Source organism: Plectropomus leopardus, chromosome 1 (genome assembly GCF_008729295.1).
Source record: "Plectropomus leopardus isolate mb chromosome 1, YSFRI_Pleo_2.0, whole genome shotgun sequence".
Lineage (NCBI taxonomy): Eukaryota > Metazoa > Chordata > Actinopteri > Perciformes > Serranidae > Plectropomus > Plectropomus leopardus.
In genome coordinates this window covers 31,270,922-31,282,994 of record NC_056463.1, presented here as the reverse complement: position 1 = coordinate 31,282,994, position 12,073 = coordinate 31,270,922, and the positions used below count along the sequence as shown (strand labels likewise).

The 12,073-nt window shown below is 43.1% G+C and overlaps 1 protein-coding gene across 1 annotated transcript in view; it reads right to left on the bottom strand.

Moving 5' to 3' along the window:
* Positions 1 to 341: 341 nt before the first annotated feature.
* Positions 342 to 12,073, bottom strand: part of LOC121940303 (WT1 interacting protein) — a 31,785-nt gene continuing 20,053 nt past the window's right edge. Inside the window, exons 3-8 of the mRNA XM_042483128.1 lie at positions 9,621 to 9,688; positions 8,201 to 8,263; positions 7,759 to 7,889; positions 7,464 to 7,515; positions 6,518 to 6,586; positions 342 to 4,363 (exon numbers count right to left, since the gene is read on the bottom strand). Coding sequence (XP_042339062.1) covers positions 4,211 to 4,363; positions 6,518 to 6,586; positions 7,464 to 7,515; positions 7,759 to 7,889; positions 8,201 to 8,263; positions 9,621 to 9,688 — 536 coding nt within the window. The 3' untranslated portion in view covers positions 342 to 4,210. The remainder of the gene's footprint in view (positions 4,364 to 6,517; positions 6,587 to 7,463; positions 7,516 to 7,758; positions 7,890 to 8,200; positions 8,264 to 9,620; positions 9,689 to 12,073) is intronic.

Genomic DNA, 12,073 nt, shown 5'->3' with positions numbered 1-12,073 from the left:
AACTAGGACAAAATTCATTCAGCATCATAATCTGTCATTGATAATTGCAAACCTCTGAAAATTTCAGTCAAACTACAAAAAATGTATATAGTATGACAGCAAACTCAGTATCTGCACACCTAAAAAAATGTAAAGTTTCAGTTTTAGAGTGATAAAATTCAATACTGAGTTCCAAAGAATTCCAAAATAAAATCAATCGTAATGGATGTGGGGGCAGCACATGTTTGGTGTCAGCAGTATTTTGGGTGTAATAATGCGCTGGCAGATTTCTGTATTAAAAAATAACTGATGATTTACTGAACATGACAAAAAAATCAGCCAAACGAAGACAGAAAAACAGATTTTTTTTGCAGTTAGCTACAAAACCACTTTATTGAAAAAGCAGATTATGTCATCTACAGTTAAATGATACGTCCCGATTTTAATACATTAAATAACTTTAGACTTTTTTTCATGTTTAGATAAATAGATCTAGTTTCCTTTTTTTATGAACCATCTAGGTAATCAAAACACTTAGCGATACAAAAGATGTGTGACAGATGTGCTTGTTGGAACTACCAGTAGGAGAAGAAGACTTCTTCTCTTTCCAAGTGATTTTTGACAGAAAAATAAAATTAAAAAAAACTAGCCTCTTTATGTACAGGGTAACTAGCTGTGTGCTATGCAATAGAAATGGAAGTAGTATTTTTTAAAAGGGTGAATTAAGACATCTTTAAAGGGGGATGCACGCTGACTTTGTTTAGTTGTTTTTGGGGGGTTGATGTTGTGCAGATAAGTTTAAAAAATGCCTCATTCTTCAAGTATAGCACACATGACTCGACCCATATACAAAATTGAGGTTGATCAAATGACAAGGGGAATGTCTCACATATGCAGTCCTTTTCTTTTCTGCTTTTACAAATATACAACACTCATCATTATTACATTCGAATTAATCTCATCACATCAGGATACATTAGAGAGCACTATCTGCCTGTGGTGACCCCCTTCCTTCAGTCTCTGCGTCAGTCTCTGTTTGTGACACATTCAGTAGTATTTTCTTAGACTTGCGTGTACAGTAATACAGTATGAATAAGAGCCAGTGTTTGCATTCAATAGTTGGCGATTAGTTTTAGACAGAAGTTCAAACAAACACCAAGAATTAGACACAAACATCTGGAGGGAGGGTGTGTGATGAGCGAACGCAGTTGCCAAAATCATCACCGGGTTACAACAGAGAATGCAGGGGTCATGGGGTTGGATGCTGCGCTGCCCTGCAAACACAGTGAGGTGCATGTGCCATGGCCCTGCCACACACACACACACACACACACACACACACACACACACACACAAATGCACATTTACACAATTTGTTATTTTTGAAATAAACAGGCATAGTTGGGGTTTCTTCTGCATCAGAGTTTTGCTGAATGCAAAAAGCTCAAAAAACAGAAATTTCCAAGAATCTGACATGTAACTTTTCATGTACAAGGAATGATCCATTGAGTGCCAATGCAGGGAAAAAAGGGGGAGAAAATGTGGAGTGGCGAGACTATTTTTCCAGCACCACTACAGCTCAGAGTTTAGTGTTTTTGTCTCATGTAGTATTTTTTTTTTGCGCACGCGCGCACACACGCGCACACACACACACACACACACACACACACACACACACACACACACACACACACAACCAGCAAGGTAGACATGGGCAGACTCCCTAAAAACATAGGTGTGACCAGCAGCTCCGGGTTTTTAGGGACGTCCTCCCACGACACGACAGCAGACAGCACGACAAACCAGAGCGAGACACACAAACATACCTGTTCTGTCTTTAAGGCATGCGGACAAAGTGGAGGTTCCTCGAAGTAACACACTGTACTCAGTGCTCATATGACAAAAACCAGTGTCTGGAAAAACATACCAGGAAACAGCGCCCTCATCACACCTGGAACAAAAAGGTATCTGCAAATAAATCAATTAGTTTTAATGCCTCTTTGAGTACCAGATGGGCCAGATGCTGCATGCAGACAGTGTGAGGTGTCGCTGACTGAGATTACTTTAAAATGACCTGAGACCTTTGACATTAGGCCCCTTTAGAAAATTATTACAGTCCCCACGAAACATATGTTTCATCACGTGTGCTTTTGTACACTTTCTGCATGGAAAATAAATATCAGTAATGTAGCATATATTAGATATTGAATAAGGAATAACCTTAAATTGATAATTCATTAAATTATTTTGAATCCAGATCTTGATCTCTCTGATGAGACACCTGGTTCACACAACATGTTGTCTTTTTGTCTCAAAACTACAAGAACCCTCTATAATTTTTAAACACACAGATGTGGAGTCAAATCTTTTCCAATCAGAGCCCTTTTGTTTCTAAATGCCTTTACACAGTTTAAACCACAGAGCTCAACAATACTTATTTTACTTTATACACTTTATTTTAGGCTATAACTCTGTTAATATCTTGTTCCATTTTGTTTGTCTTGAGCTGACATTTGGTTTCTGTGATAACTGCTGATTGAGTGTCTTTTAGTGTTGCACCATGGGGTCTAAATCTTAGTATTTAAAGACCAATTTCTAGCTAAACTCTCAGATTTGAAGATTAAGCTTTAATCTTAATCTTAGAGCTCTGTGTGATAATTTGGCAAAGATGGAGTGCTCCCAGGGGTGAATCCTAAAACTTGTGAAGTGAATTAGCATTTCAGCCTGTTCCCTTGTCTGCGAAGTCAATGGGTGTTTGGTTCGATGCCTGAAATAAGGTCTGTGGTTAACACAAGTTTAAAAGACTTTCACGTGTTATTCTACAGCATAAAATAGGTCATTAAAACGAGTGCTGATATCAGCTGCAACACAAAAATAGAGTGATGCAGATCTATCCAGTTTAATTTACTAAATCATTTTAAGTCACTTTTGCTTTTTATTAATTTGCATTTACAATAAATACACCGATTGAGGTTTAACCAAAGTGGTAAAATCTAAGGTATGCAGGAATGTCTAAAGGGAACAAATCTGTTGCCAAAAACCTGATTTAGACATCAAACATTTGGTACTCAAAGAGGAAAAAAATAATTGAAGGCAAATACTCTTTGAGCCAGTGGATCTGTGACCCACTGACAGACACGAACAGGCTCTGTGTCCTGGAGGAGAAATGATACAACAGACCCGAAATCTTCAGAGGCTTCAGACAGACAGCATGTTCCACCTCTGAATCTACTGTGAGCGCAGCAACAACAAAAAAAAAAAAAAAAAAAAAAAAAAGAGAGAATCTAACTCTATGATCTTATGTGGAAAACATCTGCAAAATATATATTCATATATAAAAGACATTCTATGTGCATCTAAAATTTTCTTTTTCTGTCATAATATAATCATTAATTAAGACACTGCTTGTGAATCTCTCGAGGTCTCGTCTAAGACTTCTAAGTGGAATGTCAGTCGGTCCTCTGGGCTTGTGCTGCTACGGTGCATCTCTTTTTTTCGGGGTGGTGCGGGGCAACGAGCGATGAGTTAATCGTTTTTCTCACAGCCCTGGGTCATGATGCCGGGTGTCCTTTGCATAGCCTTTAGCAGGACTCCATTTCAGTGTTAGAAGCTGCACGGAGAGCGCTCGCTCTGAAGGCACAGCATGCCCACCCTGGGGTCTGTCCTGTCCAGCCAGCACTGGAATGTAGTAATTCGCTCCCTGGCCTCCCTGACGCCGCCATCAGCCGCGTTCTCGGACGTGACAGCACTGGTGAATTCACCGCGGTTAACCACTTCAGTCAGAGCACAGGAATGAAAAACATGGAAAGGAAAAGAGGGGAGCGAGGAGAGAGACGAGTGCGCGTCCTCTCCTCCAATCCGAAAACCCTCTCTTTGATGAATGTGCAGGGGTCAGGCTGTGTGACGTCACCGGGGGCCTCTGGGTGAGCCGGCGTGTTGGCTTTCAGGGATAGGCACCCAAGGGGAAAGGGGAGGAAAGGACCACAGATGGAAGAGGAGGGGGGACCCTTTTTCCCAGCCCTGTCATGTGACAGCAGGGCCTGTGGTGGGAGCTGCACTGAGTGTGTTAGTCCACGGCCTGGCCTGCCAGTGAGGACAGGGGCAGCAGCTCAGATGGCCACACAGAGGCTTCCCTGGAACTGCTGGAGAGGGTGCAGGGTTTTGTTTCCCGCTGCTGGTGTCTCGGATCACCTGGGAGGCAGGCAATAGTTGCTGCCCGCCCTCGTCCCCCTCACAGCTCGGTGACGTGAAGGGGGTAGCTGGGGGGCAGGTGGGCGGGGACCTGCGACTGGAGCCGGTGGATGTGGCAGCCGTGGCAGAGCAGGTGGCCTTCCAGTGGATAACAGCGGTGGCCCTCTTCGTCATTTAGCTGGAGACCACAGTCCTGAGAGAGTGGCAGAAAGGCAGACACATTAACACCCAAAGATAATCAGTAACTAAACCCAGATGTGCGTTTGTGCCTTTTTAATGCAAAATCTATTAAAGGTCCAGTGTGTAGGATTAAGGGGGACCTATTGGCAGAAATATAATATTCATAACTTTGTTTTCCATTGTTTATAATCACCTAAAAAATAAGAATCTTGAAATATGAACCACTATATAGGGAGCTTGTCATCTTCCATGGAGACCACCGTGTTGCTCTACAGTAGCCCAGGACGGACAAATTAAACATTTGAGTGTTTGTGTTGACCACCGCGGTTCTCTACACACCTGACAGTCGGGGGATGTGTCAGGTTTGCATCTTACAGAATCCATTAAGTCCTACATACTGGACGCAAAACACTGAACTACTCCTCTAAACTTTCGTCTGCTGAATCACTATTTTATTGTTGACACTTGCGCAACACGGGACAGCCTCTCAAAACCGCTATTTTTTAACAGCCAAGCTTTCGTCAACAGGGACCTTGATTTTCTATTTCTCTCGACCCACATTTTAAAAAATGGCAGCCTGCAAATCTGCACCCTATGTCCACTAAACCATGCATGTGACAAAGTGCAGATGTTTGTCTGCACTTTGTCTGTGCTGATGAAAAGGTTCAGCGGGTGTCGCTTCGAAAATGATGTCACAGCAGTTTCATGCTACGTCCCAAAGGCTGTGAGCCAAAATTTACACCTACACTAAGAAGGTACTATCTGAAGAGGACAACAAAACCAAGAAAAGGACCTGACCAAAAGTCGAACCATGCAGTGGAAATGCGGCAATAGTGACTTCAGTCGTGCTGTTTTTGCTGCACCCTGGGGTGAAAGGGTGCTGAGTCAGAAAACAAAGCCCTGATTCAAACGGGTGAAGTGCGTTCCCCTCACAGACGGTGTGCGGGTTCATCCTCAGAGAGTTCAGATGTCCAGAAGGAATTCTGAGTATGACAGCAGCAGGTTTAGTGCGCCTCACAGTCAGGTCCTTGTCTTATCTTGTGTATTTTTCTGTTTCCTTTTAGATGTCTGTATTGGCTGACACTGCAAATTCCATACATTTATGAATGAATACATTGAACCTTGAAGCTGTAGAGGAATTCTGTGCGCATCTGAGAGGGGTGAGACCCCGGGGTGGAGAGAGCATTACATAAACTGGCCCTCACCACTCTGCAGATATCGTGATTCAGCAGCTGAAAAAATCATTGCATTATAAATAAACTAGTATGTGAATCTAACTTCTTCTTCTACTCAATATTGTTGCGTCTCCTTGAAAAATGTTTGAGAATAAAAAACCTCAGAGGCTAAAAAAACCCTTTTTTTTCCCCAATTTTCAATGAATTTTCAATTTCCAGGCAGATTCAGCTCTGGACTTTACCCTTCCTCTGTCCACAAGCCCCCCTGTCCACAACTCGGCTGAATCATTATCCACTGCTGCTTATATAATGATCTGATTTCTATGAAGCGGAACGCAAGCCATTCGGAGAAATCAGTCCTATCTTATTCTGTTCATGAGGACAGCAGACATGTCTCTTAATTCAGTATTTACAACTCAAATGCTGAATCGCTACAGAGTGGTGTGAAATGTTCATTAAAGCTTTCTGTCACACTCGACCTGCAAACCATCTGACAGAGGTGAGTGGCAGGATGGATGACTGGGATTTCACAAGTCTGATTTGAGCAACAAGTCCCCAGCTGAGTTCAGAGCTCAGCACTGGAATGTGCTTTGTCAATGAGTCACAGTGTTGAGCTGTAACCTTGGGTTGGTATCCGTCTGTGTGTTTTTTCTCTGTGTGTGTGTCTCATTCATTCAGCAGCAGACTGCAGCGGTGATTCACGCTCGCTGGCGCTTAACTGTCTCGTCCCACGTTTTTGCAGCTCTTACCCCGGTTGATTGTGTCGGTGGGCCTGAGTTGCATGTGCATGTGAATGTAGCCGTGCACGCTCAGGTGTGTGTGTTACCAGAGTGTGAACTGTTTGTGTAAATATTTCCTGTGTGTTTCACAACAGCCTAAAAATACTGAATCATACATAGTGATACTGCATTGTCTCAAATCAAATCACATGCATGGTGGAGTGCTCTTACTCAAACCCCACGTGTGTATGACTGTGTGTAGGAGCGTCTCACCTCACAGTGGTAACACTCCACATGGTAGTCTTTGTCCATAGAAACGACCCGGATGGTTTCCTCGGAGCCCTGGTGGGACAAAAGTGCATTCAGATGTTCACATTACATCAGTGTAGTGTCTCGTTTAAGTGATGGTCCAATAACCGGCAGGTCTCAGGTTTGATCTCTTGTGCGGACACACACACACACACACACACACACACACACACACACACACACACACACACACACACACACACACACACACACACACACACACACACACACACACACACACAACCTGCTCCACTCTCTCTGTACAGTGTTGCACCAAAGCTGCTGTATGTGTACACAATATTTTATGGCAAACACAAGGATAAAGTTAAGGATTTTAGTTTTTAATCTTATAAAACATTGTTGCATGTTCATAAAAGTGACTAATTAGTACCGGAAGGCAGGGTCTGTTTCCATGACAACACCTGCAAAGTTATCACTGGTAACCCCAAAAGTTTGTAGCTAGCTTGTAGATCCTGTACATGAAATTTATAGTCATGGGGGAGGGACATTAAAATTCAATAACATGTTTTAACGGGTACTGAATTAGTGTAATTAGTGAAGGATAATTTTTTATCTTTAATTTTTTTTCTTTGTTTTAACAAACTCTAAAATACCATTAAGAATACCCACAAAACAACTTTTTGTCATTTTTTTGGGCCAGATGATGACGTATAAGTGACAATAAGTGCAAGACACGTGATTGAAGAAAACAAACACATCTATTTTGAGGTCATGATGTCACTGAATGTAAGATATTAAGAGTTTTTAGCTCTGTTAACCAACCATCAGTATGTTTCTTTACTGTTGGCTGTGTTGGTCATTTGGTCAGAAGGGTCAATAGTACATTTTTTTAGTGTTAGGATATGTAAGATATAACAGAAGTGATTTAGCATTTAGCTAAGCTCCTTACTTGGGCTGGGAGGATGGGTTGGTTGCAGGAGGCACACTTGGGAGCAAAAACCCTGTCATGGAAGAAACAACAAAGATAACAGACTTAAACTTAAATGTTGGTGTGTGTGATGTAATTTGCAATCAAAAATGAATTAAAAAAATAGCAACAGCCGAAGGAGTGAAGTGAGTACTGGACATTTTGTAACAAGCTTGCCTTTTCCTGCTGAACAGCATGTTTTCAAATGCCAGACCCTATTCTGTCATGCGGTGAACACATTTCATCAGTATTCAGAGCTGAGAGCTGTTCTCCTTACGTGTGATAGTCTTTGACACAGTAGATGTTGTTCTCAACGTCCACAGTGAAAGGCACTCCATCTAGACCTTCTTTACACACCACACAGCGAAAACAGCCAGGATGGTAGGACTTGCCTAGCGCCTGGAGGATCTAGATGCCCACGCACAAACAGAAAAAAACACACACAAGATAACGGTAAGACTCGGGAGTGCTGATGTGAGGGGATGTGATGTCGTGTCTACTGCACTGGCAATGCTGTTATTACCACTGTAGTAAATATGGCCAAAGATTATGAGAAACTGAAAACTGAAAAAGTTTAATATACCAATTTAAGATTTTACGTTTGCACAATATTGTTGTAGCTTCACTTACAACAAACACAACAATGCCTCCAGAATATGGGAACATTTGAATTAAATCTGTTCACATTTTTAGCATGTTCTGCTCGATAAAGCTCTTACCATCTCCATGATGAGGTGACCACACACGAAACACTTCTCTGCCGTCTGCTGGAAACCAGAGTACTGAAAGACAACACGCAGGACTTATTATCCTCAACAGGTGTATTTTGGAGAATTTTCTGCTGGCCGTGCATTCAGTGGAACATGCGCAGCTTCACATTTGATGCATGTTTCAGTCCGTGGCTGATCTATAGAGGGTGCTGCTGCGCTCTTTAAACCAACACGAAAAGGTTTTCTTTCAGAATCTCAGCTGACATGTTCAGCAGGCAGCTGAGACCTGTGGCGCGTACCCTAAGGTGTTTTTAATCTTTATTTTACTGCAGTTTTTCTGCAATGTCCTCCATCAGATCACATTTGGGAACGGCCATGGGTTTGTTGGCCCGTGACCATCTCCACTGCATCCTGCCACATCAGAGCTCTTTTCCCTTACACCCAGAGCGCAAGGAGATAATGAAGGTGGCCATCTGCAGCTCACAACCACTTCAGGGTCACGACCTGATGACTCGGGGGTTGGGGGGGGGTTTAGGAGAGGAGACACAGCTACCAGGTAGAGGTGGGAGGTTGTGATGGGCAGGCTGCCCCTTGCCCCTGACATCTCCACTCCAGATCTACCATCTGCCACCACCTCCCCCAACCCCTCGAGCCACCCCCGGGGTGACAAGCCAGACTAGTCAAGCCTTAGCTGTATCAGGGAGGCGGAAGAAGATTAGTTTCATCCCATCATCTGACAAACGGGCAGTGATTGTAAAGTGCAAAACAGGAATTTAAGTATTTCCCAACAGGTCAACAGGTTGGACTCTAAGGGGAAGCTGCCTTTAAACAGGAAGTGTTGACAGCAGATGTGTTGTGAGGTTGTTTGGACCATGAAGCTCTTTTCAACATTTATGTTCCTGGAACCTTTTGCAAGCTCCTTCCTCTGTGTTTGGAAATCAACTGTCACATTTCATTCAAATGTCCGTATCACTTCCCATACAGGCACAGTGCACAAAATTTGGTAAGAAACCTAATTCTTTAGTTTGCGCAAATAGATTCTTCATCTACATTATATGTATCACTACATCATGAGAGCAGGCGCTGCGTTTGCCCTGTGAACCTGAAGCAGATGGACCAGGAGCCTGACAGCTCCAGCTGTCCTCCTCCTGCTCTTAATTGTAAGTGCTGAGGCGTAGCTCGTCGGGGTAATTGAGCTCCTTGGGGAAATTTGGGGGAAATTAGTGTGAATTGGAGGGGTGGTGCTGAACTCCTAATTACAGCTGCCATGTTGGTTTCCTCCGGAGGGCTGCAGAATGTAGCCTGAGATCCTAATCCCTTGCTCTCTGCTCTGCCCCGGCCCTCTGTCACCCCACCATGAGGCGAGGATACCAGCTGATCGACTCATCACAGGACAAAAGGGATAATCACGAACACGCAGGTGACTTACCAGGAAATCCTCCTCGCAGTAGACCTTCCCGTTGACGTTGTAGAATGCTTTCCCTCGCAGCCTCCGTCCTGAAAAAACAAAGAAGAAAAAGCAACTAATGTCATCAACATACACAATAAGAGTTTAGCCAATGTGCTGCTGCAGATACACTACATGGACTTAAGTATGTGGACATCCTTTTTATTTACTTTTGGCCTGGGACTGTTTTTCATAGTTTGGGCTCCTTGGTTCCTTAATGCTGCAGCATGCAAAATTTTTGACAATTGTGTGCTGTACTTTCCTAATGAACATGACAATAATAATGTACAAAGCCAGGTCCATAAAAAAATCTCAGATTGGCATAGAGAAACTTTTCTAGCCTGCGCAGAGCTCTGACCACAACAACACTATCTAACATCTTTGGGATGATCTGGATGTTCCAGATCCTGAGAGCCTTTTCTTGGTTAAATTTAGGAAAAAAGATCATGGGTTTGTGTTCAAATGAATAGATTTCTGCCAGAAAGGCAAACATCTCCCATGTGCATCATAACAGCATTTAAAGATGCTCTCACTGCAAATTTTTTGCCCTGCATTCAGCTTTGGTGAACTTTGACCTGCACATTTGCGCTGTTGACCAACAGCAAGCTGTCTTCATATATAAAGACAACTGGATACAGCACTGAAGGCAGGGCCCCGTTTACTTCTATGAAAGTTGCTCAGTGGTGCAGGAAGCAACGAAGCTCAATATCTGGGGTATGGCATTACCCAGATTCCCTGCATCATGGGGCCAGTAAAGGAAGCAGTGGAAAGGCAGCCAAGCGCGACCGAGCGGCTAACTTTCGGTTTAGTGTTCTGCTAACTTGAATGGGAATAAAAGTGATTTAATAATGCAGCTATTCTTGACTTTCAAAATGTTAATAGACTGAATGCATCAAATCCCAGAAGTGAAACGTGTTACATCAAGGGATTGTGACGTTCAACAAAATGCATCCACTGTTTTACAGACGTCAATTCTACAATAAAAGTCTATGGGAAAAGTATTTTTTGATCCCCATAACTTTATGTGAAGAACCTGGAAGCTGTAATTCCACATTTTGCCACTGTGTAAAACTGACTCCAAAGTGAGCTGTTCTTGGGGGCTTGGTCTTGACAGTTCTCACTACTGAGGGGGTGAAGAACTGGGGCTTAATTATTAACTATGTTAATAATATGACATCCTCCATCAAAATGGAAGAGTCCCACAAGAGAGCAAATTATGGGAGAAGTCAAAGGTACGAATACATATTTTGAATAAACTCAGCATGTAGCCCTGCAATTACAGTCACTACGTCACCAGGTTGCTGTACTATTTACAAGAGGAGTATTGGCTGTTATAACAAAATATTAAAAGAACACTAAACGGACTGATAGACATATCAGACATTGCACCATGAATAACATTTTGGCACAATTTCTGTCAAGTTCTGACAGTCAAAATACATCATACTGTATGCCTCTTCCTTAATCTCTACTGCTACAGAGCAGATGGCTGGCTGGACATATGGGACATCCTTCCTGTGCCTCCATTTAATTACTTCGACCACTGATCCCAACAGGATATCATTCACAATCCATACACTCTTCACTTCACAATCAATACAGCACGCTGCTTTCTAAACCTCCCCCCAAAATCTCTTCCCTTCCCTTCCACTGTGCAATGTTCACAGCCAGAGCAACAATAGCAGGCTGCAGGGAGGATGTCTCTAACTTTGACACATGCATGAACACCAGAGCTGAAATGGTTAATTGATTAACATGGTAAAATGGATCAATTTGATTTTGCATTAAAACTTTTGCTCCTTCGTAAAGACGAGACTAAACTTTTGCTGCTACTTGGGGCTTTACTCATAGTTTTAATTCATTATCACATAAACGCAGAGGTTTTCTTGGCTGCTGTGATGAAACAACATTTAAACATCACTCTGGTGGTCTAAAATATCAAGAAAACAATCAGTATCTGCAGTCCTGCACCTTGCAAACACACATCCACAGAAACATGTCCACACTGCGGCGGCCCCAGGTTCAGCATACTGAGCTTCCAGCCCCGAGTGTGAAGGCTGAATTCCTCTGGGTGAGTCTTCATTCATCAGAATCCAAGTCTGAATCCAATCTAAAAGGAAATTCTGCAGCGGGCTGGCTTCTGCAGCCCCCTGCCATGCACCCCTCGCAGCTCGCCCATTCAAATTCATTTAACAGCAGCGGTGTCTCTCTGGCAGCGCGATGACTTCACCCGAGCCTGGCAGACGAAGCACACGGATCTCATAAATCTGCTGGATTAGTCAGATTTAATTGTCGTCCCGAGCCACCATTGATTTTATGGGTGTCCCAGCATGGGAAAGACATGTCCCCCCCCCCCCACCCCCCCTCTCTCTTTTTAACACTAAAATTTATGCAATCGCTGTATTTCACACACAAACACAGTGTCACAATGCTGG